Source organism: Halyomorpha halys, unplaced genomic scaffold, assembly GCF_000696795.3.
Source record: "Halyomorpha halys isolate HHAL.00 unplaced genomic scaffold, Hhal_1.1 Scaffold1497.1, whole genome shotgun sequence".
Classification (NCBI taxonomy): Eukaryota; Metazoa; Arthropoda; class Insecta; order Hemiptera; family Pentatomidae; genus Halyomorpha; species Halyomorpha halys.
The window spans coordinates 49,732-71,493 of record NW_027112953.1 but is presented as its reverse complement, the minus strand read 5'-3'; the positions used below and the strand labels follow the sequence as shown (position 1 = coordinate 71,493).

The window sequence follows — 21,762 nt, the reverse complement described above, 5'->3', positions numbered from 1 at the left end:
GGCATAAAATAAATAAATATGGTTTTGTTTATTTATGTTGTTCTTTGCTGACCACACCCCACGACAAACTTCTCCAATCATATTCTAACTATAGTGGGGGGAGGTCGTTTTCATCTCGTGGGACCACCACAGAAAGTGAAGGCAATCTTTCCCCAGAATTATAACTTCAAATCACAGATGATTTTTCATTAAAATCTCTTGTGCCCGTGAGGAGATTATTAGGGGAAGGAAGTTCTGCGGAACCTGATGACTCGCTCCTCTTACCTTCTTCATCCACATCTTTTTTATATTAAATTACAAATTGAAAGGTAATAAAAAAGTGAGTATACAGTTGGAAAGCTTACTAAATGAAGAAGTTTTTTTTTTTTAATTTGCCAAGCTAAGACAAGAAAATTTATTTTTGTAAGAGAAAACAAAATTCAGTATTTCTACATTTTTTTCTAAATGTTGATCATTCATTGTAATCATATTAAAAATTAGTTTGAAATTTTGTGTATACTATTTTGCGAAAGTTGATTATTTCGACTCCAGGGTCCTTAAAACATGTATTTCTGTCGATAATGGAATTCAAAATTGTTTATGATCGCAGTACTTATATATTGTAATTGGAAGTATTAATGTTTTGTTCTAATAGAAAATGTCCAAAAATTTATTTGTTCTTAATTAATTATGCTTTATTAATAAAATAAAAAAATTATTAAACTCTTTTAATTTTTTCTAGGTCGCGACCACTTGGAATTGATTTAATTCCAGTTCAAGAGTTCTATGATAAATCTCCAACCACTGTATCAAAGCCTGTAAGTGTCAATAATCATAATGCTGATGAATTAAAAGAATGAAAAATAAACCTTGATAAAATTCCAGGAAATAACCAAAGTTGATGAACATCAACTGCAGCTTGCTCGTTTAGAATGGGAATTAACTCAGAGAAAAGAGTTAGCGACTTTGCTTAACGATTTAGAGGACAAGAAGTCGCACATCACTGAGCAAATTGAAAAGAAAGAAAAGGATTTGAACAGTTTAGCTCCCCTTATTAAGGAAGTTTTAGTTGTAAGTACATAACGTTTATAATTGCAATTAATTGATTTAATGATAGTTAATGAAAGAATAACTATGAATTTAAAAGATATTTTAGAATAAGGTATTTCAAAAATATATCATTTGGTATAAATTTAATGAAGTTAAAAAAAGAAGAAAAGATTTATTAAACTTTTGGTTTAACATGTATTATTATTGGAAGATCGTTGATTGACCGTGAGTAGGGTCCGGGTGGGGCCAAAAGTGTTCAAATATTAATTAAACTATTTATTATGAGCTAACCTTTCACCTCACTTTGCGAGGCTTCATCAGGGCTAAAAAAGATACAAAAACTAAAATAATGTTGCAAAGTTTTATAAAATAAAAATAAACTGAAGTGTGGCTAAATACGATTTAAAATGTTGGTTAAAGGAAATAAAAATGAGATGTACGGAAAAAAAGTATGAATATTCAAGAATTACTAAAAGGTATTAGACAATTAAAAAATATAGAAATTATAAGAAATAAAAAAATTAGATAAAAAAGAAATATAAAAATACAGTATACATTAAAAGATAGTACACACGAAAATAAGGTACAAATGAGGTATTGTTTAATAGCTTTTTGTGATTATTTTTTATTATTTACTTTTCACTCTACATCTTATTTTTATTTTCTTTAATTTACTTTGTTCATATTTATGATATAATATATAATATATTTTAAATAATATGTAGCCATACTTTAGTTTACTTTTATTTCATATTATCTACTATCTTACTTTGTTACATTATTTTAGTTGTTTGTATCATTTTTAGCCCTGATGAAGCCCTACAAAGTGGGGCGAAACATTGTTTCACAATAAATAGTTACTCTTTATAACTACTCTTTGAGTTCTTTTGACCACACCTGAACCATCTTCGTTTTATGTATTATTATGTAATAAACCTATGTAATGTATCATTCATTATGTAACTATTAACCTAGTTTTTTTTTTGTTACTTATAATTTTCTTTTATTCTTCTGACTGGTTTTCTTTCTTTTTTTTTTTATTTATTAAAGTTTTTATTGCATAAATATAAAATGTATAATAATTAATATGTATATAATTGACTGTATATATTCAAATATTAAGAAGATGGTCAAGGTTGCGGTCAAAAAGAACAAAAATAGTTTACAACTATTTATTATCTGATGTTTCGCTCCACTTTGTAGTAGGGCTTCATCAGGACGGTTCAAGATGATAGCTTTACAGGCTTATCTGATGTATATATGATAGCCTTCTTCATGTTTATAATAATTACTATGTTTTGTGATAGTCTCTCATACACAACATATTTCTTTGAACTAATTGCATTATAATTGTGTTTTACATTTTGGTAAAAACATACTGAAAGAAAAAAAAAACAGTATTGAAATAAAATAAAATATATATTATTGAGAAAATAAAATACGTATCATTGATTATTTTTTACTGTAATATATGCTTGGTTCTTTTATGTATATATCTATGGGTTGTTGTTTTTGTGTAATTTCCTATTATTTCATTAATGGAAACCACTTGAGCTTATCATTTTATTAGATATTTGCTGTGCTCTATAATTTTGCCTCTTTTAAATTTCTATGATACATGCAAAATTCTGTTTTTTATAGATGATGTATTGATGACCAAGTTTCTGATTAATATAATAACATTCGAAATTTATATAAAAAAATGAAAGGACTGACCACTTAAAAATTTACTCAACAAAAAGCATTGTCAGTTTGATGACTGTTTTCATCGCGGAGATGTGCCATTTTCATAATAAAAAATTGATGCGTTGGGTTTAGGCTTTTGTTTAATACCCCACGTTATGCTCAGGATAAAATTCATAAAGTTTTTTCACTAATAGATGAATGCTTTATATTGGGTCTTCAGGTGATTTCACTGCATTTATAACAAAATTTGTTAGGATGATTTAAAAAAACTCGAGGGAATTTTTAAGTAATGGCTGATTAAAATAAATAAGTTTGTAACTGTATAATACACGATCTTATTCCTTAACCTCATTTGTGACCAATTTTGACCCACCAGAAGAATTCAAACTTCTTATGTTCCATGTCTCTTTACTTAAATCTCTAGTTTTCAACTTACACTAAGAATTCCCTTCAAGTTTATCACAAGTTTATCTCCTGATAATGAGCATTTAACTCAGGAGAATCTATTACTGTTTGTGGTATTTTGTGAACTAAAATTATGTGAGTAGGGCATTCAATCCTCAAGATATTGCATTTCTTATATAAATAAAATATTTTTTTTCCTATATTTCAAATATTCCTAGAATCATATAGCAATAAAGCTAAAATGTTTAAAAGATAGAAATTTAATATTTAATAAGTATAAATTATTATAATTTGTATTATGTTTATTTTTATTATATTTCTATGTGTGTTGTTTTCAAAATAATAAAAACTTTTATTCAGTTGTAATTTTGTTTTGACTGTTTAAATAAACCTGATATCAAAAAAAATCTTAACAAGAAAACGATAAGACAATATATTAGTATAATGAAATCATTATGAATAGTAATAACAGCTGTTATAAATGTATTTAATAAATGCTATATAAATTATGATTATTATTTTCTAAGTGACAATATACCTAGGGTATAGTTGAAAAAGAGTTATAATAATAGAATGTTAAATAATGTGCAAATTCTTGTTTTCTGTATTAATTGATTCTCATCGTTATGCAAAAATACATCAAAAGATTCCATCTTTGTATGTTTTATTTTATAAATTTGTTTTGTTATGTACTGATAAATCTGAGATTTATTATTTTCATATTACTTTCAGGTCACTCAGCCTTTGCAAGATAAACTGGGCATTTCACCGTTCAAATCACTGCCTATGAGTGATTATACCTCTTTATTACCTGAACCGCTGTATTTCTTGTATATTCAGGCGGTAGCTTTTAGTGATGCTTGTGGTATGTATTATAGTTTATTGTTAAAATCCTTATTATAATTATTTTAAAACATGTTAATGATATTATATTTATATACTAGCTGACTTGGTAATGCTTCGCTATTGCTAGATTTGATATACTGTATACAGTATGTACTATATATAGATTGAATGAATGCAACTTTAAGTTTGCTATAAATTTGTTTAAAATATATGTACATATTATAATTTTATATGTCTAGTCTATAAATTCCTCAACAAAATTTTTAAAATTATCAGAAAAACATTCAGTACACCTTATATTTGATGATAATTGTCCGATTTCAATGACATTTTTTTGATAGGGAATTTATTCCTTTATTCAAATAACAGGGTTAAAAAAAAAAAATTTATTTATGGTATCGAAAATTGGCTTTGCCATTTACGGCCAATTGCCAACTTTCCATTTAAGGTCATTTCCTTTTCTTTGTTTATGAATCACATTACCTATCATATTGTCTCGTATACAGTTTATGAAAAAATATATACATTTTGTGTTATGCACCAATAATGTTTAATTTTAATCTTCATTTTTTTTTTTTTTTTTTTATAAATCTTGGATTTCATTAGCAAAGAACTTTCTCAGGATGAGACTGAAATTTTAAAAAAACAAATATGTAAATTGGTTTTGAACTTTCGGAGATCTTACTTAAGTATAAAACAAACATTCATTTTTTTAAAAATGAATATCGATTTTTTTTATTAATTTTTACTTAATTTGAAATATGTGAAAATTAATTTAATAGTATAAATAATTATGCTCTCTTAATTTTTATAATATTTGTGCATGTGATGTGAATAACTTTCTAATTGCAAATGTTGGGGTTCTATTTAAAATTATCGTTTTCAGATAAAGATGTATCAGTAGATATTAAGGGTAATATTTCTGAAGCCAGGCGGTTCAAATCCCATCTGCTTCGCGAAGAAGAGAAAACCTCTGAAGAAGATAGTGAATTGGTAAAATGATACCACTTTATTTTATAAAAATGAATATTTATTTCTTTTTGTGTTAATAAGTCATTATATTCTTAATATGCTAATGTTGTGACAATAAAGGGCATCACGGTAATGACTGGTTCAAATCTCTCCTCTAGCAATTAATATTTATTTTATGGTGGTACCTACTAATTCAAGGAATATTATACTGATTATTATAATATCAGAATGGCTTAAGCAATAAATAAATAAATTAAAGTAATTCAGATCCACTAGCTGAGTCAAAATTTAATCTAGATCTCTTCATGTATTCAACCTAATTTATTTTATTATGGTCCTGGAAAATTTGGGTCTCTCTTATTACCTTCCCCCACTCTCTTCTATCCTGGGCAAGAATCTGCCATCTTCTTCACCTTATTGAGCTACCTCAGGCGTGATTTTCCTCTTTCATGTTTTTTACTTGATCAGTCTTCAAATTTTAGCTTATATTCTTATACCACCTTGCTAGATACTTAATGTTAGAATTTACTAAACTATTATCCTTTCTACTGTTCTTTATGGATGCGAATCTTGGCCTCTTACACTAAGAGAAGAAGAGCATCTTAAGGTTTTTTTTTAAATAAAGGACTATAAAAGGATTATAATTATGAGAGATAGTTGACCGTGGATGATAAATGAGGAGAAGATGGTTGGGGGTGCGGTCAATGAAACACAAATAAGTATGACTAACTTATTTTAATGTTCCGACGTTTCGGCTAGAGTTTCTAGCCTTCTTCAGGGCTAAAAACAAAACAAGATAACAACCACATTAAGTATAGAAAAATAAAAAATATAAAAGAAAGTATAAACAAAATAATTTTACACATACAATGAATAGTTTTACAAGATAGAATTAATAAAATTAAGTGATGAGAGAAGCGGGAAATAAAATGTAGACATAGGTAATTGAAAAAGTGGGTACAATAACTTAATTAAGGAATGCCGAACACATTGGATGACGGAATGTAATGGATGGATGTGTCTTGTTTCTGATCAGAAAAATATTTTTTTAAGATGGCGGTAGTAATTTGTTAAATTATGATAGTTGCTAGTAGTCGATTAATGGTGATTAACATCAAGTGTGGACCGATCAGGAAAGCCAACCTAATCAACGACGACCATGGCTACTACTATACGACTAATGCTAGAAGAAAAAAATGCAAGAAAGGTGGCGACAAAATTTCAAGAGCTTACTGAACCCGAGAGAAGCAGAGAATTGTCTGGAAGACCGTGTACGATCACCAGTGGGTACTAATGATGAAGATTTGGAAGCCATTCCACCCGATGTAGAGGACATCGAAGACATCTTGTCTAAACTTAAAAATAATAAATCACCCGGTAATGATGGACTCCCAGCAGAATTGTTTAAAGCAGGGCATCACAAAGTCGCCAGGAAACTGCAGGACCTAATAGCTCAGATATAGGAAGAGGAAACCATACTCAAGGAGTGGAATGAGGCGGTAGTAGTGCCTATATACAAGAAAAAGGGAGATTCAACGATTTGCAGCAACTATCGAGGGATTAGTTTGCTTAACACTGTGTATAAAAGTTTTTCCTTATCCCTGTATAATAGGCTCCTTCTGTATGTTGAACGGAAACTGGATGATTATCAAGGTGGATTCCAGACCAATTGGTCTACTATTGATCATATCTTTGCCCTGAGGCAAATCTCTGAGAAGATAAAAGAACATCAGCAGACAACTTGGATGCTATTCATTGATTTTCGGGCTGCCTATGATACAATCATAAGGAGTGAGCTCATCGTGGCTGTGCATGAATTGGGGCTTCCTAGTAAACTCACTCGATTAGTAAAATGCACAATGGTGAGCACAACTTGCCAAGTAAAATTCTGTGGATTATCAGAGCCTTTTGAAGTGGAATGTGGCCTAAGACAGGGTGACCAAATAGCTCCTCTCCTGTTTAATATCGCTCTACAAGCAATCATAAATAGAGCAGGAATGAATCAGGAAGGAACAGTATTCACAAAGATGACCCAAGTTCTAGCCTATGCAGACGACGTCATCATCATCGGTAGATCCCTGCAGACCATTAGGACTGCTTTCGAAGCGATGGATGTCGCAGTAAAAAGGATTGGCCTGCATATTAATGGGGAAAAAACCAAGATTATGCTGTTGGATAAGAAGCCTCTGGACCAGATGCAGAGTCGCCTTGTAATGGGCCCCTATAATTTCGAAGTGCTAAGAAGTTTTTCTTACCTTGGCTCTATTATCCATGAGATCCAGGATAATAGAGAAGAAGTTAGAAGCAGAATTCCAGCTGGAAATAGAGCTTATTTCTCCATTGTAAGGTTAATCAAAAGCAAACTTGTTAGCTGTACCACCAAGTTCACTCTGTACAAAACGTTGATAAGGCCAGTCATCACATACGGTAGAGAAACTTGGACCCTAAGCAATAAAAGCATTAACCTGCTAGACCGGTTTGAAAGAGTAATTCTAAGGAGAATCTTAGGGCCCGTATGCGAGAATGGTAATTGGGGAAGAAGGAAAAATGGTGAACTTTTTTGGGCTCTATAAGGAATGTAACATCTCCTCGTACATAAGGATACAGAGGCTTAAATGGCTTGAGGTTGAAATGAGGATGAACAAGGAAAGAGTGGCTCATAAACTGTACAATTACGTTCCAGATGGTGTGCGGCAATGTGGTAGGCCAAAGGGCCGATGGAGGGATGCTGTGAGGCGGGATCTGCGACAACTGAGGATCCCAGTTACCCTTTACTGAAGATAGAGAAAGATGGTTGGCGGCCGTTGAGCAGGCCAAGGGCAGCCTCATGTGCCAGTAAAAGAAGAAGTTAATAGTCGATTAGTAACATTTCAAATCTAAGTGAACTGTACTGAACTTGGCTTAGTAAATTTAGTATGTCTCAGGCATTTGTAAGCTAAGGGGTTAAAAACACAAGTTAAAGTTATTTAGAATCAATAGTCAATCTTAATTTATTATTGTTCCAATGGATATATATATATATATATTTTTTTTTTTGTAGGAGGAAGGGTCATTAAGTGAAGCTAAGAAGAATTCTGAAGCAAAGCGGCAAAAGTTGTTTACTAAACACCCTCTTTCAGTCATTCTCAAAATTTTGCTGAAAGGTATATATAATAATTATTTTTTGGATTGTATTTAAAATTATTCGAAATTTTATTTGTATTAGGGAATCTTTAATTTATTTTCTTCAATTGTATTATTTAATATTTTTTGTTCTTAGCAATTATGTAATCTGTTTTAAATTTGTGGAAGAGATTAAAATTTAATTAAGCCAATAAAGTATGGTTTGAATGGTTGCCTGGACGCACAGGCATTAAAGGCAATGAGATGGTAGAGGGCCTTTCTAGAAGGTGATATGAAAATGTTCCATTTACGCTTAATTCCATATGTGGTATTATTCCTAACTAAGTGTAAAAACATATTAAGGCGATTTATAATGGAAAGGGTAGGCATACTGGCGGAACATCAGAAAATGAGAGCAGTCAAAAATGTTCCTAAAAGATCTCTGTACAAAAAGAAATGAAATACTTCTTAATGATGAGAAGATAGTTGACTGTGGATAATATATATAAGGAGAACATAGATGGGGGTGCGGTCAGAAAATATCACAAATAAGTTGAAAAAACTTATTTAATAGTGCTAAGGATTTCCAGCCTTTGTCAGTATTAAGAACAAAGAACAGAATAACAACCAATGAATAAAAAAATATACATAATGATCAAAGTAAATAATTGTGCAGAATGAAAATTAATAAAAATAAAGTGATGAAAGTAGTGGAAAATAAAATGTATACATAGGTAATTAAATATTTAAGTGAAATAGCATAATTAAGGAAATAAAAATATAAAGTTATGTTATGAAAAGAAACAAAGAAATATGATTATAGAATAAAGAAACGAAATATAAAAATAATTAAGACAAAAGAAGTGTTTAGAAAATATGACAATAATAATATCTGGTGAACATAACTAATAGCATAGGTAAGGAAAAATAAAAAAATTAATAGAGAAGAATGGGGTAAAAAAAAGATGAGAAAAAGAGAATAAAACATAGAACTCACCTACTTATAGGAGATCAGAAATCTAAATGAGCTCAGTGGTGTGTGCAGTAAGACTCTAAGTTAAAAAATGTATTATAAAGATGACAAAATTACTGGAAGGTGAGAATAAGTTATAAGTTAAAAAAAATTTTAAAGAGGAAAACATATAAAAAGGTGATGACAAATGGTTTAAAAATGTAAAAGAACAAAAAAAATTAAAATGGTAATATTAAATTTTTTTTTTTAGATTTATTTATTGATATTTACAACTGTACATAAATACATCAAGTAAATTTGAGGAAATCATAATAGTATGGTACAAGCTTGTAGAGAAACTACCCAATAGTAGCACTCTAAAAACATTTTTACAATATAAGGTCTTGAGGCCATCTTCTTTTCAGACGCCTCGGAGGATTGTCTGGAATAAAAGAGGAAGCAAGATCAGTAACTAATGGGTTTGAGTGGTTAGGGAGTTTATAATGAAAGGATTGATATCTGGTTCGGGCTAGATCGGTTACAAATGGAACATTAAGGTCTTTGTGGATGGTTTTATTTGTGACAAAGTAGGGAGCATTTAGGATTTTACAAAGGATTTTGGATTGTAACGATTGGATACAAGAGGAATTTGAAGGTTTAGTGGAGCCCCAAAGCTCAACACCGTAAGTTCAGATTGGCCTTATAATTGTCATGTAAATCAGTCTTTTGTAATGAATTGGAAGTTTGGACCGCTTGTCTAGTAAGTGCTGTAACAGTCTAAATTGACGTGCAGTTTCCTGTCTTTTCAGTGTTGTGTGACGATTCCGGATTAGTCATTTGTCCAAATGTAGTCTAAGGTAGCAGATCTGTTCAACAGGGGTAAGGACAACATTATTGAAGTAAATGTAGGGCAGTCAGTAGGTTTACGACGTAGGATAAAGGTAATTTGATGGGATTTGTTGGTATTTATTTTAATTCTCCAATTACAACACCATTCTTCGAGGGCTGTGATGTGGTATTGAAGAGTTTGGGATCCAATTAAAGGGTTATTATTAACAGCGAGCACACATGTGTCATCGGCATACGTGGTGAGGATAGTGTTAGGATTGGTTGGGATGTCTGTTGTATAGATTGTGTAGAGGATGGGACAGAGGATACTACCCTGAGGAACACCAGCGGACTGAAAGAAGAGGGATGATATACTAAATGTAAAATTAAAATATCAATATTAAAATACTTCTTCATATGGACAAGATGACCTTAAGGTGGATGACAGGACACTATCGGCTGTATAAACATCTCTTTAATATAAAATTAACGGAGTCACCAATCTGCAGGTTCTGAAGATGATGAGACTGCCTATTGTATCATATGTACATGTGATGCACTCACTGGTTTGGATACTTTGGATGAGTCTTATCTTGAAGCCCAAGCTTTGCAAAACAGTGAATGCATATTCAATATCTATAAAAATAATCATTCCTGAGATATATTCTTTCTCAACATAAGTTCACTAAATATTGATTTTTCATTATTTCATTTTGAAATGTTGCTTTTCAAAAAAGTGAATTTTGGGAACTATTCAACTGCTCTAATTTGACTCATATTTTAATAAATTTACTCTACTTTAAATTATATTATTTTTTTTAGTGTTGTAGGTAGTAGGTAGTTTTAATTGGGAAAATGTATTTATTTGTTTGTTTTTTGGTAAATTGTCTACTGCTGTGACTATTATTAATGGTACGATCTCACATTGCCGTCTAATAGTGAATTTGTTTAATGGGTCACTAGAGAGGATCTGGGAGGGTGAATTCGGGAGAGTGAATTTGTCGATCAGGTGAAATAAAAATTGTGAAATGGTGAAATTGAAGGAACAGGAAAGGGAAAGAAAAAGGAATGAATTGAAATATTTGTATTTAGTGTATAGACTGAAATTTATTGTAAAAGAAAACTGTGGAAAAAAAAACTGTTTTCTTTCTATTTTATTATACCATGTAATTATATGTAATTTATATATGTCCGATCACGGATTGATTAGTATGCTGTGTATTGTAGCAACCCAATGTATTCGGGCAGCATGGATGAATAAAGTATTTCTCTCTATGGCGCTCTGAATAAAATTTTTTTAAGGTTTGAAACAGCTACCATTTTTTATTCCCCTTAACTATGGCTGGCAGACTCATCAACTTTATAATTATTCATAGTTTTCATTCAAGTAATAAAAAATTAAGGTGAAATAACTATTTTTTCCACCAGGTTCTTGTACTATAACATTTACCCACATGAGGTCTGTGTTCATAATGCAGTTCTATTATGCAGCAAACATATTGCTTACAAATTATCCTATCTGATTCTTTTTTAACTTCTTTCTATTTAATATTTGTTTGCCTTGTTTGGCAGGTATTTTAGAATATTATTACAGTCCTTTTTTTAATATAATTTTTTGTAAAACTGCAATTTTTCAAGCTGAAGTTATTTGAATTTAATTATTATTGGCTTGTGGCAGTTAAAGTGTTTAAGATTATTTATGGAATTATTTACAAAATATTCATTATTTACATATATTATTTGTTTTCAGACGGAAGTAAACTCGATCTCCAATTCAATTATTATAAAAATCTTCATGTATTGGCTGTTATTCCTGTTTTAAATCTAGCTCCGTCTTTGTGCTCATCTTCGCAGTAAGTTTTTGTTATTTCACTTTTCTTAATAATGATGTATTAGGTTTAGCAAAATAATTTCATTTTTTATTTGCTGATTATAATAATTTGCTCGTATGAATATAGTAAATTTATTTCTCTAAACTAATGAATCCAATCCATTATATATTATTTTTATGTTCAATTTTTTCCAGTGGTTTGTTAAATTCCTCTACACTTCTTTCAAATTTATTTCAAGGAGATTCAGGCATAGAAAGCCCTAATTTGAAGAATTATTACCAACTCAAGAAGGTAATTAATAGCTTGCCTATTTTATTTTACTTATACAATAAATAATTAATTAAAAAAAAAAAACTATTGAGTAATAATTTTGCAGTGATTTTTCTTTTTCCTTGTATTGAATATATAAATACTAATAATCTCATTATGCAAAAATTGTAGCAATAATAAACATATTATACTTGAATGCTGGACATAAAAAAAAAAAAAAAAGATAAATATTGTTCAGAGATTTAGATAACAATCAAAATATTATTTATGATAGTAAAACAAAAGTAATAGACTATGCAAATCCATAAATGTTAGAAATATATAAACAAAAATGTATAACAGATATAGTTATGGTATAGTATATTAGTAAATCACATGTATTTAACTTAATAAATAATAACAGTAACAAAGGGCAGAGATTTCATAAAATATATTTAATTAATATATTAATTATTAAATTTTATTAATTAATAAAGCAATGCCACCCCACCTACACAGGAAAAAAAATACTGTATTAATATATTATTTTCCAAAAAGTTTGAAACTTTAATTTGTTTCTATAATGTATTAATTAATATATTTTGTTAATACTTATTATAAGTTATTATTATTTTTCAGGTTGGGCTAGAATGTTTCAATAATGAAAAATACGGTACCCCCTATGTCTGGGTGCAAAGAATGGGAGGATTGAATTTCCTTGGCATCGATGGTAAAGTTGAGCCAAAACAAGATGTTTCCAGGGCGAATATGCCAGTAATTATAAAAGAACTGAAAAGAAGGTGTCACTATCGTTTATCTCTTATCTCACTGATGGAAGATTTTGGTAAGGACAGCATGATTTGTCATGTTACTAAATTACTATAGAATTATTTTCAGAATTGGTTTTTGTTTTATTCCAATATGTACCCTTCTTCTTCTTTAACCAACCCACAAACCTTAAGGTGTTGGGTAGCCTGGAGCCATTTCTTAAATACCTCTCTATCTGTTACCAACTTCTTGACTTTACTAAGAGTGATTCCTCTGTTTCTTGCCAGATCTAATATGAGATCCTCTTGCTTTATCCTCACTTGTCCATGTGGTCGTTTTCTCTCAGCCTTTGCCTCCTAAATAGTATTTGGGAGTCTATTGATTGGTATTCTTTGCACATGGCCAAACCATGCCAATTCTTTTCTATGTTTATTTTCTATTAGTTTGTTCCTGCCCTTTTACAGAGAGTTTTTCTCAAAAATATCATTTCAGTAACTTGTATACAGCTTTCGAATTTTTTGATATTTGCCCAATTTTTAGCTGCATTGGTTAGTGAGGTATAAAAACTTGTTCATACACAGTCATCTTAGTTTTCAACTCCACTTTTGCTGATTAATATGTTAAGAGTTGGTGGTACACATTTGTTGCTTTTCCTATGCGCTGGTTAATGGCAGAATCCAACCTCTCATCATAATAAATTTTGACTTATAGATACCCATCTTCTAATTTTTTGGCTAAGCAAGTGATATAACTGTGTCATCAAAGAGTTGGGTCCTTTCAAGCAAAAAATGGAGCCGAATAATTGGAACAGAAATGAAATACTTGTGGGGAGTAGCTTCAAAAACGAGCAGGAATAGGATTAGGAACGAAACCATTTAAGAAGAACCAAATATCCCAGCAGTAGATGGGGCCCTGAAGAAAAGATAGTACAGACAGTTGTGTATAGAATGAGCTCTGATCGATACCCATGAAAATTTATGAAGGTAAGGGATTGGGTACCTATTGAGGTGCCAGGCCTATTATAGAAGTCCTCGAATTAGCTGCAATAGCTGTATTACCAAGTTGGGTCAAGTGAGGGAAATGACTGTGCGAGAAGTGGATAGGGAAGAAAGTGAAAGAAGAAGGAGGTAGACTAGTAAGACTGCAGAGGCAGGATTCTGTTGATGAGTTAGGTGTAATTAGGTCACAACTGCTATATGAAACTCTATAATCTAGGAACAATCTAGTATTATTAACCTTTTGCATTCGGCACCGTTGAAATTAAGGAAACTTCATAAGATAATAAAGAAATACAAAAACTGAGAAAAGAAATTTCTAAGAACTCTCATTGTATTGAAGCATCGAATAGTAAAGATCTCTGCAGTGATAAGACATATTATGAAACATATTTAATGATGGGGACGACTATTATTGATATTGTATGAGTTTAAATGTAAAACATTATCTGGCAGAATTGTATAAGTCAATGAAATTGTACCAAACACAAAAAAATATAATGATTATCAAATGAAAAAAAGAATAAAGAAATGGTTTCGAAATCATAGCAAAGTCTTATCACTGTAGAGATCTTTACTATTTGACGCATCAATACTAAGAGAGTTCTTATAAATTTCTTTTCTCAGTTTTTGGATTTCTTTATTATCTTATGAAATTTCCTTATTTCATTGCACCTTTGTTCCGCTAATTCTGTATATTGTTCTATGAATTAAAGAAGTATATAGTTTATCATGAATACATGTTCTCTTTCAATCTAAAACTGGTTGATTTATTTATCGTGCATCTTGATGTTTTTATCATATTTTGATCTGTTTTTGTGCCATTTTAAATGAAAACTACAGGAAAACATGCGTTTCTTAAAAAATTGTGGTGGAATAAGTTCATTCTCTGTAATTGCTAAAATACCAGAAAGAGTGATATGCTAGACCTACATTTCCCCCTCAGAGGAGCCAACAGAGTGCAAAGGATTAAACACATGTTCACACTTACTGAACTTGAATAATTATGACGTCATCCAAATTGGAATGATTCTGGGCTGTTAGATCTCTAATGGTAGTATTTGTAAAAGTAAGCCATGAATAAAAAAAAAATTGAATATATATATTGAAGTAACATTATATAATATGAAATGTTGTTTAAGCTTTAGTATATTTTGTGTTGAGGGATTTAAGCCTGTTAATTATAAATCTAAAAATATTTTATCAATAATAGTTCGTCGCAAGTAGGTTTGCTACTATTTTATATTTTACATTATCATTTTTGAAATCTGTCTTAAATTCTTTCTTCATTATTTACTAAAGGAAGGTTTCTAGATAGATTATTATTTTATTATTATTATTATATGTTCTTAACTAAGCTTTATATTTTACAGAAAGAGGTGTAATTTTAGCACCAAAAGATATGAGGTCGATTAAGTTGTGTTGTTCATTAAAAAGTTGGAAGTGTTCATCTTGGTCAGAAATAAGTGAAAATTCATCATTAGAGCATTTAAAGGATTCCTGTTTCATTTCTCGTAATGATATGTTTTTTAAAGGGATTGTTTCACGGGATGAAGGTAAATTATGTCCCATATTTATAATTATATGAGATTGTATTATGTGTTGTGTTGTATAGTTAACTGTACTGGTTTAATTGAATTTTATCATGAAAATGTGTTTCTATGAACTGTGATTGAACTCACTGTGATTAAGTTTATTTGTGATATTCATGTATATAACATTAATTTAAAATTGTCTAGAGGCCAATCTTGGTAAATTTTTAGAAATAGGGGTTAATTTGAATCATTGAGGTCTGTAATTCTTCAAATTAAAATAAATAGAAATTCTTTTAAATTTGATTTTTTTTTAATGACATGAATTTTTATTAAGTTTGAATGGTTCTTTGTTCATTAATTGATCAAATAGAAAATCCTATGAAGGTATAAAAGTCCTGTAGTTGAGAGTCAAGGAGCACTTATCTATTATCAGAGCATATTATATTTTATCTTGTGATACAAAACTTTAATAAAGAATTGGAATTCTGTTGAAGATAACTGGAGCTAAAGTTGTGATAAATTAAGATCGGGTCACACATGATCACATTGTACCTGTGCTGCATGGAGGCTGAATCTTGACTTGGTTTCAGGGAAACCACACTCGGCTTAGCTTGTTAGATAGAAAGTGTTGGCCTAACCTTAACATAAATGTTAACACCACTCCATCCTGATTTGATTAAACTTGTTGACGTCAAGGGCCTGATTCGTGTTTTAGTCCAGGAGTCCTTTACTGTGACCTGAAAAGTTCTTTAAAAATAGTGAGGAAAATTAGGTTAAAATTGAGAGATATAAATTAGCCGTGGGGGTTAATATACTTATACTTTCAATAGCCAAATTTAATCCCTGATGGAGCAGGCTGGATTAGTGTGTTAATGTTCAACAGTTAATTTTATGGTATACAAAGAGAGATTTTGAGGGTAGGTCTTGTGTTATGGCTTATCTGTTGAAGACGTGTTGTCATAGTGGTGTCTGGGGGTATTTTTGCCGCTTCAATAGTCCAGATTGAGCTGTTGTTTCGATGGGCAAAAATGGTGAATACTTTGGATTTTTACCTATCAACCATAAAAACGGTTCGTCTCATCCAGATGCTGGCCTGCAAGTCCTAAATCTGTTCTTATGGGAGCAGTCATGTGGTACGAGGGATCATACAAAAATGAGACTCCTCACCCCTACTTTACCCCTAAAAAAAAATATAGAAAAAAATCAGATTGCGTAAATCCGACACTTGTTTTACTGACCTTGTTAGTGTTGTGAACTAAACTATATTAGGGTCTAATTCATTTAAATTTTTATATTACCTTAAAAGTTGTATCTTAATTCATCCTATAATTTTTTTTTCATTAGCTTCTCAACAACTTGTCTTGAGAAGTTTTAGGAAGAATTAAATCTTAGTAAGTACTATTAATTATTCCAGAAATAGGTCTAGGATAAAATTGGAGATTTGTTGAACTGAACTGCGTGAAGGGAAAAACTCTATTCATTGAAGTTCTAAGCTTCAAGGACTGATAGATTCCATCAGTTTTTAGTGGAATTGTTTTCATAATAAAATGTTTCGAAAACCACAAAACTACAAATCCTTTGTGGGCATTTATATTCTATAGACATTTATATTTTATAAACTGATAGACTTCATAATTTATTTAAATTTAGTGTATAAATTTCTAATTATTATTATTATTATTTTATTTTATCTGGTAAAAAACTTGTTTCCAGCAAAATTGAACTTGTATATCTCTGTGAAATGTGACTATCCCTTATCTCCATCTGTAATATTTTTGGAAATGGAATTGGGAAATGAAAGATCAACTTCTAAAAACAACTCTGGAATCCGGGTAATTTATCTGTACTTTTGTGTTATATATTTTTTATTTATTTGTTTTTTATCACTTTAAGGTTGGATATACTAGGCTGTTATAAAAGTCTTTTAGTATTAATTCATTAAAGTCTTCTTTATATTTATATTTACCATCTGTCTCTGCCTTTCATTCCATTTTATAAATTTCACTGAAAGTGGTGGAAAAAATTGTCATTTGTGGTCTCTATGGCACTATTGGAAAAAAGTACTCAGTGCGAAGGCTGCAGATTAGAAAATTTGTGAAGTGGAAGGTAAAAATGTGGTGCATCGTAACATGGCAGGCATTTTTGGTTAATGTGGTTCAATTTCGATCACAGCTGCCTTCAACATAACTTTGTATGAAACTATCCTTTGGCGGTTGATGATGCTGAATTCGTGTAGTCTGACACACGAGGATCCTTTCATAATCACTTGAGGATCATAAATGTTCTGGGAAGCTGCAAGATTAGCCATTGTAATTTAATTTGACTGAAATAGTGAATATTACTTGATATGCAATTAGATAGTCATGGGTGACAGTTATAAATAAAGTTCACTAGATATGACAATCATGTATTCAAAGTAATCTATTTATACCGTTCAATGAGTAGAAGAAGAACAAATGATCATTAGATTTATTGTTAGTAAAAAAAGAGATAATTATATAAATTTAGAAAATAAAACTTCTCAAACGCTTAAGGATTAATGTGGTATATAAATTGAACAAATTAAATCCCTTATAATATATTTACATGAGTGATTAAATTATTATAAAACACTGGCTTTATGTACGTACCAGTAAAAAAATTATTCTGAGCAATAATTGCCAATAATGAATAAACTATTTATTTACTAACACAGGTTTATTTATATCTGTATCATATTTATTAACCTAAGTTCCCTCTTAGAAAAGAAAATGTATTCATAAAATTAAGTTAAATATAAATATTGAATTTTTGGATAGTTGAATTTTTTGGAACCAGTGTGCTCCCATTGCGATGACTGTCCCTGAAAATCTTAACCTTCCGATTCAAATTGCTCTCATGAGTGCTAGCGATCCTATTTACTTTGTACTGGTCTGTCAGTTGTTTTGGAACAAACCGAGCACAATTCACGACATTCCGGTGTTTCTGTAATTTGTCGTGTAACAAAGATCTTTGTGGAATCATTTTCATCCATTTTTAATTGGTGGTTTTTTTGGTTTCTTTCTTCATTAAAATCTCGTCACCACTTAATTACATAACTTAAAGCACATTCGCCATAAACATTCTTGATCTGTGCAAAAATTTTAATCTTTTTTTTTTCCATGAGAAGGAACGTTACACCTCACACAAGGAACCTCACACTTGGCAGGATTTCTTATTGATATATTTCGCTGAAACAGAAACCAGCACAAGTCCTGGTACTGACCTGAGTCTTTGATGCTCATTGTGTTCAGGAGACCCACCAGTACCATTCAATGTAAAAAAAAAATTATATTGCACTACAACTGAAAAGTACTCTCATTTTCTGGAAATGTCTCGCACTAATAGAACATTTTCAGCAAAACTCATTGGTGTTTTGAGTATTGTTGTTTGACCTGTTCATATATCAAATGATTAGAATTATTAATTTTTATTGACTTTTTATAGGATATAGAAAGAGAAGTAAATTTTTATTGGAAAGAGTTACTAACATCCAGGACAGAAGCGTCTTCATCATTGAGTTATCAAATATTCAAAACAATGGCTTGTTTCGATATTTTATTGGAATCTATCAATGCAGAAAAATTTCCTTCAGATAAAAATGTCCTACATCTTCATAGGTAATTTATTTATTTAACTTATTTAGTTTATATCAATTTACTTATTATTGTCAATTCGTTTTAATTTAGAATAGGTATTTTTTCTCATTGGGTTCTGAATCATTGCTTTAGTTAAATTATTATAGTTGTACACCAGTTATTCAAGTCTGCCAAAAAATTAATAAAAAAAAATAAATTCTAGCTGCATGACATATCTTTGTTGAATTATCTGTTTTAAAGTGCACTGAATAAAAAAATAACCTCTACTTTTCTCTGATCACTTACAGTTTTTTGTTTTGTTTTTTAAATAGGTTTTAATAAAACTTATGTTTTAAGATTTAATAGGTGTAGGTAAAAGTGTTTGAGAGAGATAAATGCCTGCCACTTTTACACATATTTACACCTTCTTATGAAGTTTCAGATTTTCACTACCCTCCTGTGCCTGAGTATCTTCAAATACTGTAATTCTTCACCTTTTTTTTTCTCGTTATAACACTTTTCTGAATAACACTCTGTAAGAATACAAAATGTAAACTAATAAGCATAAGCTTTAAGATTTAAATGAACATATAATATAACAACAATATAACAAAGTTGGAGGTAACTGTAATAAACTTTACCTTCAGTGTTGCCAGCAAGGGCCGCCAAACCTCCAGTGTTGCCAGCTAGGGCCGCCACAACTCATGAAATTGTATGAAAAAGAAAAAAAAATTTGACCTGATAAATTTCTCTTTGTTTTATCAACTAGCTAAAACTGAGAAAAATGCTGAATCGACTTAATCCTAAAATCATAAAGCAACTTAGCTACTATAAGATAAAGTAAAAGAAAAATCCTATCAAGTTTCTTTGTTTATAGTGTTCATAATGATAAATAGTAGTTTTTTAAATTACACTACTTTTTTTTCTAACCCATTTTGCAAAAAAACTGTATGTGATAGGGGAAAGGTAAGTCATTTTTGGATTCAGCATACTTTAAAACATACTATTTACAGCAATATCCTGCGCTGTTTTTTAGATGTAGGCCTGTGTTATATTAGTTAATTGGGATCATATGTTTACTTTATAAGCGGTTCTCAAACTTTTTTCACCATGACACCTTTTTTAGGCAAAAAAAGATTCACAGTACCGTTTTCAAGCTAAAAAATTATAAAAATGTTGGTACGGTTATCCTTAGAGTGATTGTACTATCAGTTTTTTTTTGTTTTGTTTTTATTACACCATTATACAAGGTATTTCGGCCATCCTTGATCATGTAGTCCAATATAATTTTCTTTCATCACCCATATAGTCTCTTCTTGAGTGAAATTATTTCTTACATCTTGTAATAATGGAGTAGTTTCCAATTATGACAACATCAACTCTTAGAACTGCCAAAGCTTGAAGAGTAGGTTCTCAAAGACACCAATTTGAAATAAATGTTTTGAAAGAAAATGGTGGCCAGATTGCATTCTAAAATAGGCCACACTTTGTCTTCTTCGCAGATTCCTCGGTATCAATTCCCCCAGCCAGGGTGCCCATGATTTATCTTCTGTATCTCTCTCGTGCCTCTGACAAACTATGAGTTTTTTATTCACCTCAATTGTTCGTTTGGCAGTGATATGCATTCGGGGAAGGTTTGATTGGAACTCCAGAGAACCTCTTTTAGAAAGTACATCTGAATTATCGTTTCCATCAATTTGGCAGTGCAAAGTAAGCCGTTGCAGCACTACATGAGATCCCCTCAGCAGTAGCTGTTCCAAGATCCTTCGGCACTATTGTGTAAATTAAATGCTGGAATGCACTGTACATTTACTATTTTAATTTTGATTTTTTTTTGTAATATTTAGAGAAAGTGGCATTCGTTTGGGGTAGATCAGGACGCCCCAAAACCCACTTAGGAATCACTGGTCTATATGATGAAATATAAAAAAGATTGAAGATAAAAAAAAATTGAAATTGTATTTATAAAATAATTAAACAAATAATATTAACAAAGTAGCTTAGGCAAGGCACTGTACTCATAATAAAATTAATTCGATCTGATGATATATATTAGATTTTTCTAAGATCAGATTTATTTCACATGTCATTTTTCAAGTTAAAAATTCTTAAGCAACCAAATTCTGTCGGACTACAAAGTTCATGGTTTTAATTCATTTTTGTCAATAATGAATGATGCTTGAAATTTTGTTCATATCTAATGCTATTTCGCATGTGAATAAGCCATGTATTGGGTTTCTAAATGGTTGACTGTTAAGATGTCTTGGAACATCTTTGTTAGGAACATATATATTTGGGCATATAACATACGAACTCAGGCAAACATATATAAAATAAAAACTATATAATATAAACTCGGGTGAATTTAATATGACTTACATCTATTCCTATGATGTAATTGATGTTCGACTATTTTAAATTCTTGAAAATATACACATTTATTAGAGCATAGTGTTTTCTGATTCATATTTATTTTGTTTTGGCTTTAATTTGTGTATATAAATATTATTTTTATTATATTAATAGTTATATGTATGTGTGTGTGTGTGTGTGTACTATTTTTATATTAATTTATTATCAAGTTAATGTTTATTTTTATTTCAGGGGAAGAAATCGCTCTTTACCATTCAAATTTTTACCTGAAGACTTACTTTTTGTTCAAAGAAATTAAGGAATTTATTGTTTTTGATTACATGAATACTGCAATAAAAACAATTTTTGGAGTAAAAAACTGAAACAGAAAAATATGCATAATTGTAAATTTGTATATACAACTTGCATCTTATTTCAGGCCTTGTACATAAAATGATGTTTTAATAAAATATTTATAAAATTTTCTTTATTTGCTGGTGTCATTATCATTTATGCCTTATTCTGCTCCAAATCTTTATGGTATTTGAAAAATACTTTTACCTATAACATAAAATTCTTTTGAAGGAAAACTTCTTTACCGATGTTATACAGCTG

General features: G+C 30.3%; 1 protein-coding gene across 1 annotated transcript in view; it reads left to right on the top strand.

The window, feature by feature from the left end:
• Positions 1-21,633, top strand: part of thoc5 (THO complex 5) — a 28,612-nt gene extending 6,979 nt beyond the window's left edge. Inside the window, exons 4-15 of the mRNA XM_014435049.3 lie at positions 722-797; positions 865-1,050; positions 3,853-3,985; positions 4,853-4,959; positions 7,979-8,081; positions 11,571-11,673; positions 11,847-11,943; positions 12,541-12,745; positions 15,038-15,220; positions 16,913-17,031; positions 18,665-18,837; positions 21,400-21,633. Of these exons, the coding sequence (XP_014290535.1) occupies positions 722-797; positions 865-1,050; positions 3,853-3,985; positions 4,853-4,959; positions 7,979-8,081; positions 11,571-11,673; positions 11,847-11,943; positions 12,541-12,745; positions 15,038-15,220; positions 16,913-17,031; positions 18,665-18,837; positions 21,400-21,466 (1,552 nt within the window). The 3' untranslated portion in view covers positions 21,467-21,633. The remainder of the gene's footprint in view (positions 1-721; positions 798-864; positions 1,051-3,852; positions 3,986-4,852; positions 4,960-7,978; positions 8,082-11,570; positions 11,674-11,846; positions 11,944-12,540; positions 12,746-15,037; positions 15,221-16,912; positions 17,032-18,664; positions 18,838-21,399) is intronic.
• Positions 21,634-21,762: the final 129 nt, after the last annotated feature.